This window comes from Microcaecilia unicolor, unplaced genomic scaffold, assembly GCF_901765095.1.
Source record: "Microcaecilia unicolor unplaced genomic scaffold, aMicUni1.1, whole genome shotgun sequence".
Taxonomy (NCBI): Eukaryota; Metazoa; Chordata; class Amphibia; order Gymnophiona; family Siphonopidae; genus Microcaecilia; species Microcaecilia unicolor.
In genome coordinates this window covers 48,042-71,378 of record NW_021963605.1, presented here as the reverse complement: position 1 = coordinate 71,378, position 23,337 = coordinate 48,042, and the positions used below count along the sequence as shown (strand labels likewise).

At 43.1% G+C, this 23,337-nt stretch overlaps 1 protein-coding gene across 1 annotated transcript in view; it reads left to right on the top strand.

Annotated features, from left to right (window-relative positions):
* Positions 1-4,213: 4,213 nt before the first annotated feature.
* The window catches only part of LOC115459502 (membrane-associated phosphatidylinositol transfer protein 3-like), a gene marked incomplete at its 3' end in the record, with an annotated part of 42,886 nt that continues 23,762 nt past the window's right edge, over positions 4,214-23,337 (top strand). The window contains exons 1-2 of the mRNA XM_030189307.1: positions 4,214-4,347; positions 20,451-20,600. Of these exons, the coding sequence (XP_030045167.1) occupies positions 4,214-4,347; positions 20,451-20,600 (284 nt within the window). The remainder of the gene's footprint in view (positions 4,348-20,450; positions 20,601-23,337) is intronic.

Below are 23,337 nucleotides of genomic sequence, written 5' to 3'. Positions count from 1 at the left end.
GCTTAACCGAGATTGGATAGCAGAGCCGGTAGTGGGAGGCGGGGCTGGAGGTTGGGAGGCGGGGATAGTGCGGGGCAGACTTATACGATCTGTGCCAGAACCGGTGGTGGGAGGCGGGGATAGTGCTGGGCAGACTTATATGGTGTGTGCCAGAGCCGGTGGTTGGGAGGCAGGTCTGGTGGTTGGGAGGCGGGGATAGTGCTGGGCAGACTTATACAGTCTGTGTCCTGAAGAGCATAGGTACAAATCAAAGTAGGGTATACACAAAAAGTACCACACATGAGTTGTCTTGTTGGGCAGACTGGATGGACCGTGCAGGTCTTTTTCTGCCGTCAACTGCTATGTTACCCCGCACTTTCCCACTCATGGCAGGCTCAATGCGGCTTACATGGGGCAATGGAGGGTTAAGTGACTTGCCCAGAGTCACAAGGAGCTGCCTGTGCCTGAAGTGGGAATCGAACTCAGTTCCTCAGTTCCCCAGGACCAAAGTCCACCACCCTAACCACTAGGCCACTCCTACTTATGTGCTTAATTGATATATGGTCACTAAGTGCAATTCTATAACGGACATACCACTATTACAAAAACCTTTGGTCATAGTGGTTTACAATCAAATCAAATAAAATTGTAAAAGAACGTCATTTAAATACAGGAAAGCACACAATCATACAGGGAAAGAATCTGAGGAGACTGCTTGCTGGAATCCACATGAAAAACAATAGAATTGGGAATCATAAAGCTCTTAATTCAATACTAAAAGCCAAATGAAAAAAATGGGGTTTTAAAAGTAATTTGAATTTGGAAAAAAAATAGTTTCTAAACAAATTTGCAGGGGAAGCTCATGCCACAATTTGGGGGGGCAAGAAAATAAAAAAAACCTGAAGAGCGAGTGGCCTCATAATGAGCCAAACAAGGCGGAGGCATAGGAGCCGACTCTGTGGGTGCTTGAGCACCCCGAATATTGAGAAAATTCCTTGTATGTGTCCAAGGAAGGGCTATTTCCACTGGGCTTAGCACCCCCAATAATTCTGAAAAGTTGGCTCCTATGGGCGGAGGTAAGGTAAGACGGTTAGCATCAAGAGTCCGAAGAGTATAGGGAATAGTCAATGAAGATAGATAAGAAGGAGAGCCCAGATGAAGAGCCTTATGGGTAAGACAAAGTATTTTAAAAGGTGCACAATGTTGAACTGGAAGCCAGTGTAACTGTATTAATAAAGGAGAAGCACGATCAAATCTGCGAGCTCTGAGCAATAATTGAGCGGCTGAACTCTGAAGAGACTGTAAACAGTGAAGAGAAAACTTGAGATACCGCAACAAATGCTATTGCAATAATCTAAGCAAGAAATTAGAAATGCCTGAGTCAAAGTTTGCACGGCAGGAGTAGTTAGGAAAGGATGTGTAGATCGAAGCTTACATAAATTAAGATATCCAAGCTTAATAACTTGCGAAATCTGTAGATCAATTAATAATTTGGAATCAATCAAAATGCCATGATAACAAAAAGTATTTACAGGTGAAATTGGTCTATTAAAGAGCATAGGAATGATAGTTGGCTGAGGATGAAAACCAGATAACTATGATACAACAGTCTTGGATGGATGAATTAAGGACAAGCTGGTGGAAAGCCTGGTGGCCAGGTTATCTAGACAGAATTGGAGCTGTGAGATGGACAGGCTCAAATGGGATGTAGGATAAATTAGCAAAAGATCAGCTGTATAAAAGAAAAATGAATATTATGATCCTGGATGAGTGTAGCTAATGGACTTCAGTAAATGTTAAATGTAAAGGGCCCTGAGGAACCCCAGAAACTAAAGAATGTTATACAGAAAGTGAATTAGAAGTTTTAACAACAATGTGTGATCAGAGAGATAAGTAGCAAACCATACTAGAACAGAATCAGAAAGACTTATTTCAGAAAGACCAGAAAGAAGATCATAGTTCACTAAATCATACACTGCAGATAAGTTTAAAGACACAACTAGGGCAATCTGACCACGATCAAGGATGAAATGAAGTTCACTAAGAAGGGCAGTGACCTATGAAGAGAACAACAACCTGTTCGCCAAGGGTGAAAAATAAAGTGTTGTTCACAGTGATCCAGAAGCTGGTCAAGTAGCATTTCACACAAAGTTTATTAACAAAGGGAAGATTGGAGACCGGTTGAAAATTGGCTGGACACAGCAGAACTAAATTTGACTTTTTTTTTAAATAAATATTTTTATTTTTATTTAACTTTAATCATTGTATAGCAAAGAAAAAAAAAGGCAAAAGAATAGGTAGCAATAATAACAAAACCCCTCCCCCCCCCCCAATCGGTAAACAGCTGAAAACATAGTCACTTTTCAGTGTGTGGCTCACAGTGCTAATACCCACCAGACCTCCTCCAACCCAGGGGCGTAGCCAGACAACAGATGTTGGGTGGGCCTAGGCAAGAAGTGGGTGGGCACCAAGTGTTCTCTTCCCCCCCCCCCCCCCCCCACCAAAAATATATCTCAGCTGGCAGGAAAATGTTTCTTTCCACCATGGCAGTCTGCAGCAGGCATGCCCTAAAAACTGAGCATGCACAGGTGCCGGTATCATGGAGAGTAGCGTTTTCATTAATCAGAGGGAAGTCTTCAACTGGCAGAGCTTGAGATCCCCACCAGCTACCGCTAAATATGTGCTACTGTTGGGTGGGCCTGAGCTCTAAGTGGGTGGGCTCTGGCCCACCCAGGCCCACCTGTGGCTACGCCACTCCTCCAACCCAAAATCTCACCCCCATCTCTCCCTTGCCGGCTTCCAGAAGGAACAAGCCGCACCGGGTCAGGTGGAATCTGTTTGGATTGGGGTAATACAGATCAACTAGGGACACCCATTTGATTAAAGCTGCAAGGCGACCTCTCAAGCCAACCTATGTAAGCCTCCCAAACCTTTTGGAACTGAAGCAGATGGCCGTGAGTTTAGACATCAGATATACTTTTAGTTTATGCTGGACCTGAAGGAGGGATGGTACATCCTGCTGCTTCCAAGCAGATGCCAGCACTAGGCAGCCAGCCGTAAATATCTGATGAGCATAATAGTGACTCCGAACCCGACACTCTGCGGGCCCAAAATTAAGCAAACAACTAGAAATCATTGGGGACAACCTAACCCCCAATATCTCGGACACTCAATCAACTATCTATCCCCAATATTGCTGCACTTTTTGACAATACCACCAAATGTGAAGGTAAGTACTAAATTTGACTTTCTAAGAATCAGAGTGATAATTGGTTTCTTCTAGACAGAAGGAACTTTCCCAGTATTATTTTATTTATTTATTTGTTGCATCCAGTGGTGTGCTGAAGCGGGCTCTCACAGGCTCGCAAGTGCCGTTTGTTAAGTTTTTAAGAATTTTGGGAGCTGGTTGTTTAAAGTAGGCCTCCCCATGGCTATTCTAACAACTGACTCCCAAAATGTAGGCTTGGGCCCCCTCCTGAATTCTCTTTTACTTTGCTGGCAGTGATGCTGGCCCCACCAGCCAAGTAAATAGACTGCTGCTCCCCCCTGCTCCTTGTTTCTGACTCTGAGCATCAGGCTGGGACTTTTCATGCAAGCGCAAGAAGGTTCCATCATGCTGCTCAGAGCCAGAAACAAGCAGCAGAGAATGGTGGCAGTCCATTTATTGGCTGATGGGGCTCGGCAAAGGTATGCTTAGCGTGCCCGCACAAGGGAGGGGAGAGAGAGGCATGTATTCCCCCTCCCCCCAAATTTCAGGGCTGGCTATGTCTGGACAGAGAGCCCGTTGTTAAAAATTTACCAGCACACCCCTGGTTGCATCCCACATTTTCCCACCTATTTGCAGGCTCAATGTGGCTTACAATTTCCGTCATGACATATGCCATATCAGAGTACAGATACAATTGGTAATATATATAGAAACATAAATTATATAATGAACAATTAGGTACAAAAGAGGAGAACATGCAACTGGTATTACATATTGAACATGGAATACATAATAAATTAGGTAGTAGACTATAGAGGGAGAAAATAATCTAATTGTTAAGTATATAGTGGAGAATTTTAGTGTTTCCTACATTCCTTTATTCCTTGCTCAGAATGGCCGCCTTTATAAAATCCACTAAAGATTTAGTTGTTTACATACTTGTCACATTATTAATGAATTAAAAGGAATTCAATGCACTAAATATGTTTGTCTTTCTTCCAATCTAACCAGGTTGATATTCTTGTTATGACGGAGCCCTCTACTGGTAGATGGGTGTATTTCGACACAGAGATAACCAACAGCAGTGGTAGAATCTCCTATAGCATACCAAAAGAGAAGAGGCTTGGAGTCGGTGTATATCCTATTAAAATGGTTGTTAGGTAGTTCACATTTTGTTACCTTTTTGCAATTTGAGATATATATTATGTGAAAGCGAAATCAAAATTTCAAATAGGTTTGAAATTCAAATAGTGAAATGTGTGCATAAAGCTAGACCTTATGCTACACACACAGGTGCCTTGATGCATGGATTTTCAGCGGCGCTATAGTGCACTGAAAATTCTTACAGACCTCCCAGGCACTATCCAGATAATGCCAGGACAAAGTATTACAGAGCATGGGTGTTCAGTTAACTCTATTGATAACTGGCAATATTCAGCAACTATAGAGTAAATTCTGTACAGATCACCTAGAGTTAGCCCACTAGGATGCTGCGTGCTAAGTGTGAATTCTGTATTGGCAATTGCACATGTAATTGACTTTATAGAATAATAGTGCAACTCGGCAGATACGCACCAACATTTTAAGTGCAGCTGCTTACACTGTCAGTGGCTGTTGTAAATGTCCATGCATAAATGTGTTCTGCACATAATTTTCAGTATTCTGTAACTTTAATATGCAACATAGTAGATGACGACAGATAAAGACGTGCATAGTCTATCCAGGGTCTGCCGAATATGATAAATTCATGACATATGGTATGATTTGATATAACATATGCATACGTGGTATTGTTCTGTCCTTGCCATTTTCGGGGCACAGACCATAGAAGTCTGGCCAACACTGGCCTTGTTCCCTAACTACTTGAGTTGCCATTGAAGCCCCACTCCAGTCCATCCAGATTTGTCTACTCATAATCAGGACACAGACCGTAGAAGTCTGGCCTTATTTCCCAACTACTGGAGTTGCCATCTAAGCAGCACTAAGTTGGTTTTGCTTCCATTTTCTTTCCATATAGGGATCTTTTGTGTTTATCCCATGCATGTTTGAATTTCGTTACCATTTTCAACTCCTCCACCTCCGACAGGAGGGCATTCCAGGCATCCACCACTCTTTCCATGAAAAAATACTTCCTCATGTTACTCCTAAGATGACCCCCCCCCCCCAACATTAATTCATGTCCTTTAGTCATACTGCTTTCCTGACTCTGGAAAAGGTTTGCATGTATATTAATACTTTAGTTAAGTAATTTGGTATACTGCCATTCAGGAACTATCAAGGTGGTGGACAGTAAGAGAGGTCAGTAGTGCAAAATGACAAATTGGTAATAATTCACTATCCTTGGACAACAGACCAACAAATAGACCCAAAAGGCAAGGGAAAGTATAATAGCACGAGAGTGATTATTCATAAAACAAACACACAATGGAATACAAGATTGGCAGGAGGAAAAAAAACATTACGCCAAAGAAAAACAAAAAAAAAACATAAGAGCAAAGAGATCTCAAAAACCAATTCAGAAAAGGCCTGATGAAATAGTCAAGTTTTTAAAAGTGTCTTAAATTTTGGTAATGAAGGCTCACAACAAATTTCCACTGGAAGCAAATGCCAAAGGGTGGGACCTATACAACAGAAAACAAAATCCTGAGAAAAGGCAAAAACTAATTATCTCAGTGAAGGAACGCTAGTTGATTGGTACCTGAGGAGCACAAAACTCTTTGTGGTTGATGAGGAGCAAGAAGAGAACTGAGATATAAAGGAAGACCAGAGAAGAGTACTTTATGAACAAAAACACTATTTTGTAATTGATTCTATATTGGATATGCAGCCAATCTTGTTCATATAAAAGGGACAACATGTGATCAAAATTTTTAGCATTATGAATTAATTTTACAGTGGTATTTTGAATTAGTTGAAGTATAGAGGCACATCAATAAGTAAGGCATTGTAGTAGTCTAACCGGTTGAGAATTAATGCGTGAATTAGTGTTTTCATTGCATTGGGTTCTAAAAATGGTTTAAGAGATCTAATTTTCCGTAAGGCCACAAATGATTTCTTCACCATTCAAGACTGAGAAAACAACAAGGCAAGCAGTCCACGAAATCCAATATGGAGAACAAAAGAGGAGCAGAACATATGAAAAACAGTCTTTATTTGCAACTTTCAACGCCCAGGTCTAAACAAGGTCACCTGACATGGCCATATTTTGCCAAATGGCTGCCTCAGGAGCAGATAAATACTGTAAGCATACGCACAGTTGTTAGTAAAAAAATTTAAGGGGGGGGGGAACCTAAAGGACATGCTAGTGCCATCCACATTGCCAAGACCTGTTCAGATGTTGATTTGGAGACCCTCAGGTCACTATAACAGTGGTAATTGTTCATTGTGTCAAAACCTTCATCCATCCAAAGGAGAAAAGTATGAACTTACTAAATTTAACAATTGTAAGAGTACTGAGGTTGTCTATATAGTGATGTGCCCATGAAACCTGTTGTATATGGGCAGGGCTTTTTTTGAGGGGGTACTGAGTACCGGCACCTTTTCTATTGTCTGCTAAAATTGACCCATGGACCCCAAGTTTTAATGAAAGAGGTCAAGTTCTACATACCAATTCTGCCTTGTCATAGATTCTGTGACTGGTTGCAGGGGGCCTGGCTATTGTGGGGTGAGTCCCTCAGTGAACACCCCCACCCTTGAAGGGTGGCTTAGCATTTGAGTACCGGCAACTTTTTTGCTAGAAAAAACACACTGTATATAGGCAAGATGAAGAGGCAGTTCAAGAAAAGAATAATGGAGCAAAATTAAAAGATCTGCAGTAGAACAGAAAAGACATTCCTGTGAGGATTTTAGTTTTTTGTGCTCTGTATTCCACACCCATCTTGGAGAGGAGGTGACTTAGATAAATTAGCTTTTCAAACTGAGCACAGGTTTATTTTTAAATTTGATACCATGATCCCCCTGTGGATTGAATCAAGATATTGACTATTCTGTATTCCTTTGATGATTACTCTAAATGCAGTATAAATTGGTGGTGGGAGTGGCTATTCAAACACTTATCTAAGCAGCACTAAGTTGGTTTTGCTTCCATAAATCACAACTCCCACTGCACTGTAAAAAGGGAATGATGTGCTAGCATGCAGTGTTAGCAAAATCTGTGTCACTCGTGACTGATGGGGGGGGGGGGGGGAAGCCTCAAAGTGCCTGGGTCAAAAACGCTACCACAAGCAACCTGTTGATCCGGTTGACCAATCACTTGGTCTTAAGAGGATCCACTCCTCATCATGAGCAAAAAAAACACCCCAGAGTCACAAATGAACAGCAAAGGAGAAATGGTCATTGGGAAACATCCTCATTGATCCTATTGCTCCTAATATAGGTTGCTGCTATATATCAACCAACTCTTCATCTGCATGAATAAAGCTCAAGATGAAGGGCAAAGTACTTAGCTTATATTAGATGGTCTGTTAATGTCCACGGTTGCCACAGCTTCATTTCCCCCGACCACCTTACAAGCTCTAGCTGCTTCAGGGTCCGAGTGGGGAACAGCTGTGAAAAAATGGACAAGCTTGATAATACTTATCAGATCCATCTACATTGTATACATAATCTGTCTCACTTCTTACATTCACAATAGCGTCTCCAGCTTGGCAACACTGAATGTTCTGAAATAAGCTGTATTTAAACCTTCTCAACTTCTGATGTCAGACGCCTTTGGATGACTGAGCCAATCACAAAAAGTGGCTCCATTCTATCTGTGCATTTAAACCATTAGGCTCCATAGTGTTAAGGTGGATAATCCATCTTTGTTCCTTCTGCAGAAGTAGTCTCCTATAGTCACCCCCTCTTTTCTGTGGAAAGACTCGTTGAATAGCCCAGCACCGAAGATAATCAAATCCATGGTTAAATCTTCTGTATTTTTCGAATGCAGCCTCTTTTCCATTTATTTTGTCAGCCACTCATAAGTACATAAGTAGTGCCATACTGGGAAAGACCAAAGGTCCATCTAGCCCAGCATCCTGTCACCGACAGTGGCCAATCCAGGTCAAGGGCACCTGGCACGCTCCCCAAACGTAAAAACATTCCAGACAAGTTGTACCTAAAAATGAGGAATTTTTCCAGTCCATTTAATAGCGGTCTATGGACTTGTCCTTTAGGAATCTATCTAACCCCTTTTTAAACTCCGTCAAGCTAACCGCCCGTACCACGTTCTCCGGCAATGAATTCCAGAGTCTAATTACACGTTGGGTGAAGAAAAATTTTCTCCGATTCGTTTTAAATTTACCACACTGTAGCTTCAACTCATGCCCTCTAGTCCTAGTATTTTTGGATAGCGTGAACAGTCGCTTCACATCCACCCGATCCATTCCACTCATTATTTTATACACTTCTATCATATCTCCCCTCAGCCGTCTCTTCTCCAAGCTGAAAAGCCCTAGCCTTCTCAGCCTCTCTTCATAGGAAAGTTCTCGTTTAGAGAACTATATTGGTTTCTTGTTTATTTTACTTTTCTTATATAAAGATCTGTTGCCATATTTATAGTTGCTTTCAGCTTTGACCACTGTCTTTCCATTTCTCTTATGCCTACCCAACCCATCAACTGCTTTTCATGTACTTCCCTATTCCACTAAAATCAGTATGTCTGAAATCCAGTACTTTGAGTTTTGTGTGTCTACACTCTGCTTTCTCTTGTTTCAAATCATATTGTGTAATGATTACTATTGCCTAGGTAGGCACCCACCCAGTTGTTAGAAACAAGTTTCTCCATTTGTGAGCACTAGATCCAGCGTCACCCCTTCCCTTGTGGGTTCCATCACCATTTGTCTGAGCAAAGCACTTTGGCGGGTATTCACATCTCTCTGATTCTTTCCTATTCTGCCCCGGAACATTCCAATCCACATCAGACAAGTTGAAATCTCCCAGCAACAGTACCACCTCTTTCATTCCCAGCTTATGGATATCTTCAATCATATCCTTGTCTAGCTTCTCCGTTTCTGTAGATGAAACCCATGTAGATATTGCTTTCTCTTTTCTCCAGGTTCTCTGTATTTCAGCTCACTCCACCACTCCTTCAGCCCTTTCTGCTTCTTAGAAAAGATTTTTAACCATGTTTCTGTAATAGCAACAATATCTAAGTCTGCCTCGAACATCAGGGCTTGTAGATTCTGAGATTTTTTTACGTAGACTGTGAGCATTTGAGCTCATTGATTTCAGTTTATTGCTCATGAATGAGTTGCTTTGATGGCTTTTTCTATTTTCTTTAACTTCCCCACTGCTGTCTGGTTTTTACTGGGCACACACCTGACCCGCTCATGCCCTTCCCACATCCACACACCCCTGCAGTTGCGTGCTGTAGAAATTATGCATTAACTTTGTAGAATATCAACTAAATGCAGTCACATGTGAATCTATAAATTATTGCCAATTAATTCCAACTTTCACCAATTATTGGTTATTAGTGCCAATTAGAAGCTAATTTGTCAATTAACTTAAACGCTAAACTGTAGTTATTTTATAACCTAAGTGCACAATTTTCTATGCTATGTATAAAATTCTGTATGCAAGATTTAAAAATGAGGGATATCTGTATAGCTGTACAGTTTAATTTAGGACACTTAAATGGCTGTCTGACATTAAACCGCATAGGTATAGAAGAGTGGCTAAATACTGCCGTATTCTATATGCCTGGTACCAGTCAGCAAGTCTGTACATGTAGCTATGTGGTTTAATTTAGGACAGGAAAATTTTACCTCTTACATTATTACAAAGTGGTCAGTCATGAGACTGGAGTGGCAAGATGTTTGTAGTTGGCTTAAATACATAAGTATGTAAGTACTACTACTACTACTATTTGACATTTCTAAAGCGCTACTAGGGTTACGCAGCGCTGTACAAGTTAACATAGAGGGACAGTCCCTGCTCAAAGAGCTTACAATCTAATGGACAAATGTACAGTCAGTCCAGTAGGGGCAGTCAAATTGGGGCAGTATATATTTCCTGAAAGGTATAAAGGTTAGGTGCCAAAGGCAACATTGAAGAGGTGGGCTTTAAGCAAGGATTTGAAGATGGGTAGGGAGAGGGCTAGGCGTAGGGGCTCAGGAAGTTGATTCCACGCATAGGGTGAGGCAAGGCGGAATGGGCGGAGCCTGGAGTTGGCGGTGGTTGAGAAGGGTACTGAGAGGAGGGATTTGTCCTGAGAGCGGAGGTTCCGGGCGGGAACGTAGGGGGAGATGAGGGTGGAGAGGTAATGAGGGGCTGCAGACTGAGTGCATTTGTAGGTGAGAAGGAGAAGCTTGAACTGTATGCGATATCTGATCGGAAGCCAGTGAAGCGACCTGAGGAGAGGGGTGATATGAGTATATCGGTTCAGGCGGAATATAAGACGTGCAGCAGAGTTCTGAATGGATTGAAGGGGGGATAGATGGCTAAGTGGGAGGCCAGTAAGAATTGCCATACTGGGACAAGACCAAAGGTCCATCAAGCCCAGCATCCTGTTTCCAACAGTGGCCAATCCAGGTTACAAGTACCTGGCAAGATCCCAAAACAGTACAATGCGTTTTATACTGTTTATCCTAGAAAGAAGCAGTGGATTTTCCCCATCTCAATAATGTCTTATGGACTTTTCTTTTAGGAAGCTATCCAAAACTTTTGTAAACCATGCTAACTGCTTTTACCACATTCTCTGGCAACAAATTCCAGAGTTTAATTACAAGTTGAGTGAAGAAATATTTTCTCCGACTTGTTTTAAATTTACTACTTTGTAGCTTCATTATGTGCCCCCTAGTCCTAGTATTTTTGGAAAGAGTAAACAATTCACGTCTACTCATTCCACTCCACTCAGTATTTTATAGACCCCTATCATATCTCCCCTCAGCCATCTTTTCTCCACGCTAAAGAGCCCTAGTCGCTTTAGCCTTTCCTCATAGAGAAGTTGTCCCATCCCCTGTATAATTTTCGTCGCCGTTCTCTGTACCTTTTCTAATTCCAGTGGTCAGAGCACCTTTTTGTATCCTGGATGTGACTGAAACAGGTCTATCTTAGGACTTCCTTCTTTTTAGGCGTGGATGTTTCGACCTGTTTGGTAATTGTTGTTGGATGTCCCAATTTTGGGCCCTACCTAGTCCTTCCTACAACACACCTCCTTGCTATTTGGCCGTACTGCAGTGTTGGACGTCCCTTTTCTGACCTTGCAAAATCGGGATTTGGATGTTCAAGCATATGGACATCCATTTGGACAGCTTGAGGCATCCATGGTATTTCAGAGAAAGTGCATCATCTGCAAAATGCTAATAGCAATTGATTAACTGACGTCCTACATGAATGAACGCATTGATTTACCTCCACGCAATGCTTCCGTGTCATCCAGAGAGTATCTCATTTTACATTTCCCCAGTTACAGAAATGTATCTTACAAAACAATCCACAGTGCTAACTTTTCTTATCAATGCACCAAAATCTGAAATTCTCTTCCTAAACCAATTTGATATTCTAGTGATTAATGGGTTATTTTGTACTTTATTGAAAACTTACTTTTAACTCAAGCTTCAACAATGTTAGAACTCAGTGCTGAATATTATTTATTTTCTTATATTTCACTTCTTCTTGATGCCTCACTGAATTTGCCCCTATCTCTTCCTATAGTCTATTAGATTGTAAGCTCTTTGAGCAGGGACTGTCTTTCTTCTATGTTTGTGCAGCGCTGCGTACGCCTTGTAGCGCTATAGAAATGCTAAATAGTAGTAATAGTAACTCTTTATTTCTTTCTTTTATGTTTATATTATAAGCCACATTGAACCTGAGTTCCACTTGGGCTAATGTGGGACAGAAATGCCATAAATAAAACAAATAAAAGCATGATGCATAGAAAGTGAAATATTTTTGTACTGGTAATCACAAGAAAGAGTTTGTCCTTAGCTGTCTTGTTTCTTGTGCAACATTTGGTGCTAGAAATCAGAAAATGGAAAAATTATTTGTAAGCAGGCTGAGTTCTACCTTGCTTCTTGCATTGTCTACCGTGCCCTTCTAAAAGTCTACTATTCTTTGTCTGACCTCTAGCAGCAGACATGAATCACAGCTTGGCACAATTCTCACAGGCATTTTCAGGTCATGATTAATTCCTTTAGTCAACATGACTTGCAGTATACATTTCAGGTGAAACTATTGAAAAAGGGAAAACAATACCACTGGTATTAAAGCTTCGCTACAAATGTTTTGAAAATGTTGAATTCTACAGAGATTATACTATTAAAAGTGACATGAAATATCTTAGACAGTAGAGCTCATGCTTTTTCTGGATCTTCTTTCCAATCCCACTGTATTGCTGCTGGTACTGCAAAAAGTTTTTAAAGGGGATAACTGCCAGCAGCTTAGACCCTTCCACCACCACCCCCTCCCCCCGGTTGGGTGCCAAGCCTGGCAACATAATAAATCCTGAGGTCTACTTTGAAGGGAACATTATGTCCAGTCAGGTCTGAGTTGTTATCAGTTTAGATGAGGATTTGAAAACAAAAATTTTAAAAATAGATTGGCACCTTAGGAGAAATATCTTAAGCTAGCGCAGATCCACTTTTGTCCAGCAGCAGGAATGCTAATGTATGGCCAGTCACCCATAAAATAGTGGAGGAGACTAGCTAATGTTAAGGAGAGCAGCCCCTGCTGGGCATAAAGAGGGCAATTCTATAACAGGACACCTATTCTAGAAAAAAAAGTAGGTGCCTACTTTCCTTTTATAGATACTAGCATAACAGGTAACATATGCCTATAAATTAGGTGTGAACACATAATTGTACAGCTGGTATAAATTGCCAACACACACAGGTTATAGTATTCCATAATTTACATGCATAACTGTGCACCCTGCTTATGTGTACACCCACCTTCAAGCCACATACCATTGCATTTAAGCACCTTTTTATAGAATAGTGCATAGCTGGAATTTTTGGGGGCAAACATATGTGTGTGTACTAGAGAGTTGCACGGGGACAGAAATCTTACCCATCCCCGCCCGTCCCTGCTGGAATCTTACCCGTCCCCACCCATCCCCACTGGAATCTTACCCATCCCCACCCATCCCCGCAAAAATTTAAACCATCCCAACCCATCCCCACCCGTCCCCACAAGAATTTAACCCATCCCCACCCATCCCCGTAAGAATTTAACCCATCCCCACCCATCCCCGTAAGAATTTAATAGTACATAAAAGAAAGTTCCAGTCAGCTCCCTCAGTCTCTCTCTGGATTTGAGCCACAGCACTGTAGGCAAGGAAGGAACGGAAGTTGGAACTTGGAACACTCTGGTGCGCACATGTAAGATTTGTCTCTGATTCACTGGCAGTGTGTGCTGAGAGGTCGCCACATGCACGCGCCAGTAGGTCAGGTGACATCTGATTCTCGTGCCTGTGTCAGAGCTGAGGTCTGTGCACCAGCCTGGGAGCAAAGAGGATTAATAGTAACATAGTAAGTGACAGCAAATAGACCTGAACGGTCCATCCACTCTGCCCAATAGTCACACTCATGATCAATTCATCATTAAATCAACGAGTGTGATATTATATACTTGATTATGGTCTTTCTTTCGTGTTTCTGGAACAAAGACCACAGAAGTCTATCTGGCCCCAACCTTATGTTCCAACTGCTGGAGTTGCCATCGAAGCCCACTCCAGCCTATTCATGTTCTCATTTGTGGGACACAGACCATAAAAGTCTGTCCAGCACTGTCTTCATGTTCCAGCCACTGAAGTTGCTGTCTAAGCCCTTTCCAACCCATCCTACACCAGATTGCCATGTATGAGACACAGACCATACAAGTCTGCCAGGTATCAGCTCTAGTTCATCACAGCCAGAGTCGCCATCTAAGTGTCACTTGAAATATCCACACACATGCAGCCATTTAAGGTTAGCACGCCTTTTTGAATTCCGTCATCATTTGTGACTCTACCACCTCCTTAATGGAAGACTTTCCACATTTATGCTAGTAAAGCAAGGAAGAAGAGGAGGAGGAGGAGGAGACAGCACTCAAATAAATTGGTATTCGGTAGATGAGAGGCTGGTGCAGGTGCAGCTTACACTTCCACGGGAAGCCCACAGAACTGGTTCCATCCCCGCGGGAACCCCGCAGGAACTGCCTCCGTCCCCACGGGAACCCCGCAGAACAGCTTCCATCCCCGCGGGAACCCCGCAGGAACTGCCTCCGTCCCCGCGGGAATCCCGCGGGTTCCGCGGGATTCCCGCGGGGACGGAAGCCGTGCAGCTCTCTAGTGTGTACCCCAGTATTCTCATGGATGTTGGGAGAAAGGTGGCAAAAAGGAGCATTTCTCTCTTTCATCTCTCCCTCCCCCACACACACACATTTGATAACTGCTTATTGCTGCCTGCTACTGCTGTGATTCCACTCCACCCCCAGATCTAGCACCTCTTTCCCTGACACTGCTCCTCCTGTTTACCAGACTGAGAAGACAACAATACAGTCTACAACAAACAGGAATGTGTATGCCGCATGACCCACTACAGAACCTCTTCCAGCCCTGAGAGCAGTTGAAGTCTGGCATATCCAGCTCCCTCTAATGTAGGGGGCTGGACACATCAGAGAGGGTTTTGTGTGGTGACATTATTTTGTGTGGTGAGTTTTAAGGGGAATTGAAAGCCTATTGATGCTTTTAACGGTTCCTCACATAGATCTACTCAAGCATTCTGAAACATTCTATCCCAGCAGTTTCCAAACCTGGCCTTGGAGGCACCCCAGCTACTCAGGTTTTCAGGATATACACAGTGAATATTCATGAGAGATCTTGCATGCAGATCTCTATATTCACTGTGGATATCCTGAAAACCTGACTGGCTGGGGTGCCTCCAGGACCAGGTTTGGGAACCACTGTTCTATCCTATCTAAGGCAGTTGTCGATGGTGTCACCCTCCCTATTACTACCTGCGCCACAGAAGGAAGAACTCTGTTGGGTAATGCAAAAGAATTACTTCCTCCCTATACCCATGAGTATTCTGGCCATTTACGTGCATACTTGGCACATAAATGTTGGCACCCACTTCATCGAATGAACCTCAAAATGGATAGATTCAGCAACAGAGGAGTTAATGGTTATTTTACCGTTCATTGGCTGGACTCTTACATCTCCCTTTTCACAAGATACAAATGTTGTACCTTAAAATTTGCAATAAAGGTGATAATTTCTTGATGGCTGAATTAACTGTTAGTGGCCAATTTTTAAACCTTGTACAGGACGTCAAGCTTCACCGACCACTGAAACGGGTCTCCGTTCCCATTTGTAGAAATTTTCAGATGGAATTTTTCTACACTTAAACCACTGTTTACCTGTGGAAACCCAGAAACTGTTCTCTTGTTTTAAAGGGGGAATTCCATAGATCATACTCAAAAATAGGCCCCGGGAAAGATCAGCGCTAAGCGATATTCTATAAAGGGCGTGAGGCCTTTATAGAATAGCGCTTGGTGCCGGTTTCTGCATCCAAGTTGGTTGCCGAAACCCAATATTCTTTAACACTGCACTCAACATTTTGGAATGTCCATGACCCTTCCGTGGCCACAGCCCCTGTTGGGTTGTGCACGCACTACATTACAGAATAGTGCGCCTCCAGATGCGCACACAAAACCTAACTGGTATTAATTAACATCAAAAATTAGTAGTTAGCATCCAGTTATTGATGATTAACAACTTGTTAGCCAATTACATTGTGCGCATATCTCGGAAGTCTACCCATAACTTCAAATTGAACAGGGAGCATGATAAGCACAAGAGCCAGAGAGCGTACATTTTAACAAATTCTGTTTCATGTCCTTAAAAGACATAAAAGAGCATCAAGACCTCAGTGAAGTTGGAGGCAGCTGAGAACTTAAATGAGTAGTTCCAGGTACTTGCTTTAGAATAAAAAGTTTGTAGCAATTATGCAGCTCAGATGTCTGAAAGATTCAGCTGCATAATTGCTACAAACCTTTTCTGTTCTAAAGCAAGTTGCTGAAACTACTCATTTAAGTGCTCCAGCTGCCTCCAAATTCATTAAGAGCAGATGAACAGATCATAGGGTTTTCAATTCCATGCATGTCCCGAAACAGTAATAGCAATCCCAGAATTCAAAACTCTGTTGTTGGAACAAATGAATAGTAATGTTTGAGGTACTGGTGTAATTAGATTGTAAGCTCTGTCGAACAGGGACTGTTTCTTCATGTTCAAATGTACAGCGCTGCATACGTCTAGTAGCGCTTTAGAAATGATAAGTAGCAGTAGTAGTAATAATCTCTAGTTTACTATCGGCTATATATTCTCGAAGGTTGTTTGGTAAGGTTTGCTTCTTTACCGATGATACCAAAACCTGCAATAGAGTACATATCAGGAGTGTAGCCAGACTTCAGCGGGAGGGGGGTCCAGAGCCCTAGGTGAGGGGGCACATTTTAGCCCCCCCCCCACCACCATTGCCGCCGCCACCACCAACAACAACAACTTTGCCCCCCCCCCCCGACCCTCTCGACCCCCCCCTTCCACTGCCGCCTCTGTTGCCTACTTTTGTTGGCGGGGGACCCCAACCCCCGCCAGACAAGGTCCTCTTCTTCCTTCGTTCTGTTTCTGTGTCTGACGTTCTGCACGTTGTACGTGCAGGACGTCAGACTCACAGAAACAGAAAAAAGCCTTGCACCGGAAGAAGAGGACCTTGGCTGGTGGGGTTTGGGGTCCCCTGCCAGCAAAGGTAGGCGGGGGAGGGTTGGTGGGGGGAGGGGGGTCGAGAGGGGTGTCAGCAGTGAGTCCAGGGTCAAATCTACGGGGGCCCAGGCCCCGTACGCCACTGGTACATATCCCTAATGGTGTGAATAACGTGTTGCTTTAGGAATGGTCTGGAATTTGGCAACATAAGATCTAGTGCTAAAAAATGCAGGGTCATGCATTTAGGCTGCAAAAACCCGAGCAAACACTACAGTTTAAGGAGTGAAGAACTTTTATGTACGAAAGAGGAGCGGGACTTGAGTGTGATCATATGTGGTGATGTTAAGGTGGCTAAACAGGTAGAAAAGGTGACAGCGAAAGCTAGAAGGATGTTTGGGTGCACAGGGAGATGAAGATGCCCCTGTATAAGACTCTGGTGAGATCTCATTTAGAATATTATATAAATTTCTAGAGATTGCACCTTCAAAAGGATGTAAACAGGATGGAGTCAGTCCAGAAGTTAGCTATTAAAATGGTAAGTAGTCTTCGTCATAAAGTGTATGTTTGCATATATATGTGTGTGTGTGCATTTCTGTGTGTGAATTTGGTAGGCGGTGCTCACAAGGCAAGGTAATGGAAACATTTTGCTCACGTCAACTCAGTCCGTAGAGGGAACATTGGCACTAACTGCCCCTAAACTGTCCAGTTAGTGATGGGGGTGGTCTGAGGGCAGTGCTTGGGCAGAGCCAGTATTTAATCAGTTAGCGGCAATATTCAGACCAATAACTAGTTAAGTGGTTAAAATTAGGCCCAGTGGGAACCAAGGAGGTTGGGCCAGGGTTCTCATTGTTGGGGAGTGGGATTGGGACTGCGGCTCTCTGTCTTCGGGAGGCTGGGGGGTCAGGGACCAGGCACTTGTCAATATTCAGACTGGTACTCAATTAGATCGGTGGCAAAAGTTAGGACAGCCTACTTGCCAAGCTAACTGGACAAAAGTCTGAATATTAATAAGTGCCCAGTCCCTGACCTCCCTCCTCCAGGCCCCATCCCCCTTCCCCTCCACAACAATGAGAGCCCCAATCGGGCTTATCTGTCATCCTTGGTGGTCTAGAGGATCCTAAGGGCAGGAGTGATGCACAGTCTCTCCTGCCTTTTGTGGCTCCTTTCTCCAAATGGCCATCAGGGATGATCAAGGTAGGACTGGGAGGGAAGGCCTGTGGAGGTTGGGGTTCAGGACCGGGGCACTCATCTTCAGGGGTGGAGAATTGGAAAGGCTATATATATGCAGGTCCCAGCAGATATTCAGCTAGTCCCCCCTCAGCTATCTCTCTAGTCAGGACCTCTGTTCTGGTCTCTGAATCTGCAATTTAGAGGACAATGTTGTATCCAATAAGACTTCCAAGTTCTGAATATCAAACAGTGATTAAAAATTCATATTTCAAATATGTCTATTGAGTACATTGCAACTTATCTCTCTATATAAAAGGCAAAACCAACGTTCTATGAAGCCTCCAGCCGGAAGTGTGAAGGGGGCGAGATATCCGGTTTCCCTATGAGTGTTTGCCCCGCCCTCTCTGTAACACAGTCAGTGAAGGAAATCGCTGGCTCTGTAACAGTGAAGGACTCAGAGGGGGGAGGGGAGAGAGGCCAGAGGGCAGGGACACACACACTCCCACATGCACACAGAAGAAAACATTGCTAGCCCCCGTTTCATTTGCATCAGAAACGGGGCTTTTTTACTAGTGTTAAATAAGGAGAATTTTCAAAAGGTGATAGAAGCTATGCTTCTTTGGACTATTGTAATATTTTCTATCTGGGCTTGCCAGTTTTAGGTATACAGACAGTGCAGAACTCTGCTGCCTGTTTGTTGTACAGATTATCGAAATTTGAATATGCATCACCTTTGTTGCAGCATCTGCATTGGCTTCCAGTTGCTCAAAGGATTAATTTAAACCAATGGTTCCCTAACCTGGTCCTGGAGCCAGCCAGTCAGGTTTTCAGGATATCCACAATAAATATTAATGAGAGAGATTTGCATACCAGAGAGACAGTGCATGCAAATCTCTCATGAATATTCATTGTGGATATCCTGAAAATCTGACTGGCTGGGGTGCCTCCAGGACCAGGTTTGGGAATCATTAATTTAAACTATTGTTATAGTTCATCTGGGATTGTATCACGATTCCTCTTATTTGTGGAATGTATTACTATGATATATACTATCAAGGGCGCTGAGGTCAGCCAGCACTTGTGCGATTGTTATACCGAATCTTAAGCACCTGTGTTTGCATAAGACAAGAATTGGTACCTTTTCTGTAGCTGGTCCATTGGAGTGGAATAAGCTGCCTTTAGCACTGAAGTCACAGCACAATGTTACATTGTTTAAGAAGAGTTATCTGTTGGGTTCAACCTGTGGCCTGCAATGATTTTCCTTTCTTTTATTGACTTGATGGTTCCACTGTATTTGTTTATTGGATGTGTGTTGATTTGATTTTAAATTGTGTATGTAGCTTTGTTACCCACCTTGAATAAAGGCGGGCTATAAATATTTAAAACATAAATATAAGTGTCTTATGGAGGTCCTGCGTGGACATTGGTTGGGACCCGCATTATTTATTTAGATTTTGCTCACACCTTTTTCAATAGTAGCTCCAGTTCTATTCAGGTACACTAGGTAGTTCCCTGTCCGGGGTGGGGGCTCACAATCTAACTTTGTACCTGAGGCAATGGAGGGTTAAGTGACTTGCCCAAGGTCACAAGGAGCAGCAGTGGGATTTTAACCAGCCTCCTTTGGCTGTCAAGACCCATGCTCTAAGCACTAGGCCACTCCTCCACTGACAGCTCTGACAGCCAGCATATGCCGAATTAGCCTTGGATATTCAGTGCCGGTGGCCAGATATTGAATATCCAGGGATAATTCTGCCTATGGCAGTCAGTATTTAAAAAACAAACAAACCTCCGATTTCTTGCGGGTTGAATATTGACCAGTCAAAGTTTAAATGATCAAGCGCTTTTAAATAAATTGAAGGAAATTTAATAGGCCCATTAGTTTTCTCGCCCATTACAAGACATGATCCTATTGTAATTGTGAAGTTTGCTCCCTCAGCTTTCTTGCCTTTCTGCAAACATATCAAACTCCACTGGAGTACAGCCTCTAATTTCCTTGTAGATTCTGGCAATACAATCCATAGCTCATTTTGCATTTACCTTGAAGCTGCACAGCTCTGGAAAGCTAGTTAGTTTTGTGTAGCTACATCTGTCACATTCTTAGACATACTTCACACTTGATGACATACAACACGTATTTTGAAGTAATACATTTTCAGCTTTAGCTGATGCCTTTCAGATAGCTATACCAGTTACTTAAAAATAAAAAAAGAACCTTTTTCGTGCAGTTTGGATGAGTTGTAGTGTTTCCTGACTTCATTACTTTTCTCCGTTTTCAACCTGATAAATATTGAATCCCTTATTCTGTTGGGAGGATCAATTGCATTAGAAAGCAGAGAATATTTTGCTCAAATTGAAGTGTTGATTAGAACTAGTGAGGATATTTTCCCCCAGTTGTAAAGCCTGGGTTTTAACAATTCTGTTTTTCTTCCTCAGAGGAGACCAGAGCTATGCGATGAGTTATCTCACTGTGCTTCCTCGTGGGATGGAGTGTGTGGTCTTCAGTATTGATGGGTCGTTTGCAGCGAGCGTATCCATAATGGGTAGTGATCCTAAAGTGCGGGCTGGAGCAGTTGATGTGGTCAGGTAAGAAAGGGCGGTGATGAATTATACAGTGCACTTTAAGATGACTTACTGTTTAGTAGGGATTTCCCCCCTCTCTTCACAATTTTTGAGTGTTTTTGCTGGGTTTAGCTCACACCTTTTCAGTATTTCAAGGTACATTAACATTCAGGTACAAAAGGGTACTTTCTGTTTAGCATGTACCCACGCACCTCAAAAAAGATATGAAGGAATTGGAGAAGGTGCAGAGAAGGGTGACGAAAATGGTAAAAGGGGTGGGAGGACTTCCCTATGAGGAAAGGCTAAGACTGTTAGGGCTCTTCAGCTTGGATAAGAGGCGGCTGAGGGGTGATATGATAGAGGTCTACAAGATAATGAGCGGAGTAGAGCAGACAGATGTGAAGTGTTTGTTTACACTTTCAAACAGTAATAGAACCAGGGGACACAAGATGAAGCTAGAATATGGTAGATTTAAAACAAATAGGAGAAAGTTTTTCTTTACTCAGTGCATAGTTAGACTCTGGAACTCATTACCGGAGAATGTAGTGACAGCAGCTGGCCTTGCTGAGTTTAAAAGGGGTTTGGACAGATTCCTGAAGGAAAAGTCCATTGAACATTATTAATGTAAATTTTTGTTCTCTTTTTGGGTTTTTGCCAGGTTCTTGAGGCCTGGATTGGCCACTGTTGGAGACAGGATGCTGGGCTTGATGGACCCTTGGTCTTTTCCCAGTATGGTGGTGCTTTTGTTATGTTCCCGGAAGGCTTAGTCTAAATTGGTACATTAGGCAATGGAGGGTTAAATGACTTATTCAAGGTCGCAGAAAGTGTCAGTGGGATTTGAACCCAGGCTTCCTTGGGTCTTAATCCACCATCCTAACCACTAGTCTACTTCTCCACTCAAAAAACCTCTTAAGTTACAACCAGTAATGGAAGGAGTCTGCATCAGGGTCTCCCAAGATTCCCCCAGACCTGGCCTCTAAGGGGGGCCCAGCGCTGGCAAGGCTTTCGGTGGCAGTCAGGCAAGCACACAGGCAGAGGATTCTGTCCCCTCAGTCTGTCACTCTCCTGCTCCTGTGTTCCGGGACCTGGGTTATAGTGTTAATGCTCTAACTATGCTTTGCCACCACAGGTCCTTGCTGCCTCCTGTGTGGAGTACTTCCTGTTTCAACATAGGTGGGAAGGTAAGGGGCAGGAAGAAGGACCTGTGGTGGCAGATCTGCATTAATACAATAACCTGGGTCCCAGCACACGGGAGCGGGAGAGTTGGGGAGGGGCCAGCCCTGCACAAGTGTATTAGCATCAGCGGCGTTACCAAGGGCGGGGCGGTCCGCCCTGGGTGCACGCCGCTGGAGGGGTGCAGAGAGCAGCCGCGCGCCTGTCTGCTCCACTGGTTCCCTGCTCCCTCTGCCCCGGAACAGGTTACTTCCTGTTCCGGGGCAGAGGGAGCAGGGAGCCAGCAGAGCCGAGAACCGTGTGGCTGCTCCTAGCAGCTAAGTATGCACCTGTGGGGGGGGGGGGGTCATTGCGCCGGGGGGGTGAGCTGCACCCAGGGGGGGTCATTGCGCTGGGGAGGGGTGTCGTGCTGCACCCGGGGGGGGGTGAGCATTGGCGATCTGCCCCGGGTGGCAGTCGACCTAGGATCGTCACTGATTAGCATGTACCCATATAAGGAGGCATACACATGAGCAGGACATGGGCATGTCTCCCATTTATGCACACATTGCATGTGTCATGTATCACATAGGTACACCCAGTTACATCTACCGTTGACTTGGCATGAGTGCTCCAAACTCTATGCACACAAATGCGGGTTTATGGCACTCCACATCTATGCGCACAGCTGCCATTATAGAATTGGCGATCAGCACACTGTATCAGGGTGCTTAACATGTGGTACCCAGTTATAGAACTGCCCCCTTACACAGTAACTGACTTAAGAATAAAAGGGCCTATTTAGTAAAACGCAGTGAGGATTTGCAGTTAACAACACATAGACATAAAATCAACCATACCAATCACAACAAACAGACATCATTATACTAATCTCCAGAATCTTTGCAAATTCTCTTCACATCCATTACATCAGATTATAAACAGCTTTAATTGCCAGTTTCAATTTCATACTCCTTCGTAAGCTTGCACAAACAGAAATGTTTTGAGTTCTTTCTTAAATTCGTTTAAACTTTGAATTTCTCTCAATTTCAGAGGAAGTGCATTCCAGAGCACAGGACCAGCTATATGAAAAATCATGTTCTTTTCCTCCAACCATATCATTTGATAAGCAGGCACATCTAATAAAAATTTACTTACAGACCTCAGGAAACGTCTAGATTGATAAATGAGAAGATTAGTTGCCAATAGGATTGATGCCTGACCTGTCAGTACCTTAAAAATTATACAAGGAATTTTACATTTTACTCTATAATCATTTGGAAGCCAATGAAGTTTCTTTAAAACTGGAGAAATATGATCATAGCAGTTCCTACCCATTAAAATTCTAGCAACAGCATTCCATGCCACTTGTAATGCCCTAAGCTGGTTCTTCCTTATCCCAACTATTAAGCCATTGCAATAATCAATGCAAAGTATAATAATGCTTTGAATAACCTTTCTAAGGTAACCACATTTTAACAGATCTTTTATCCTTCTTAATAAATGTAACTTGAAAAAAAGTCCTTAATAATCTTCTGAATCTGTCATGGCAACATGCAGATACCGCAGCGAGTGTATCCATACTGTACAGTAACTTTTGAGGGCTTTC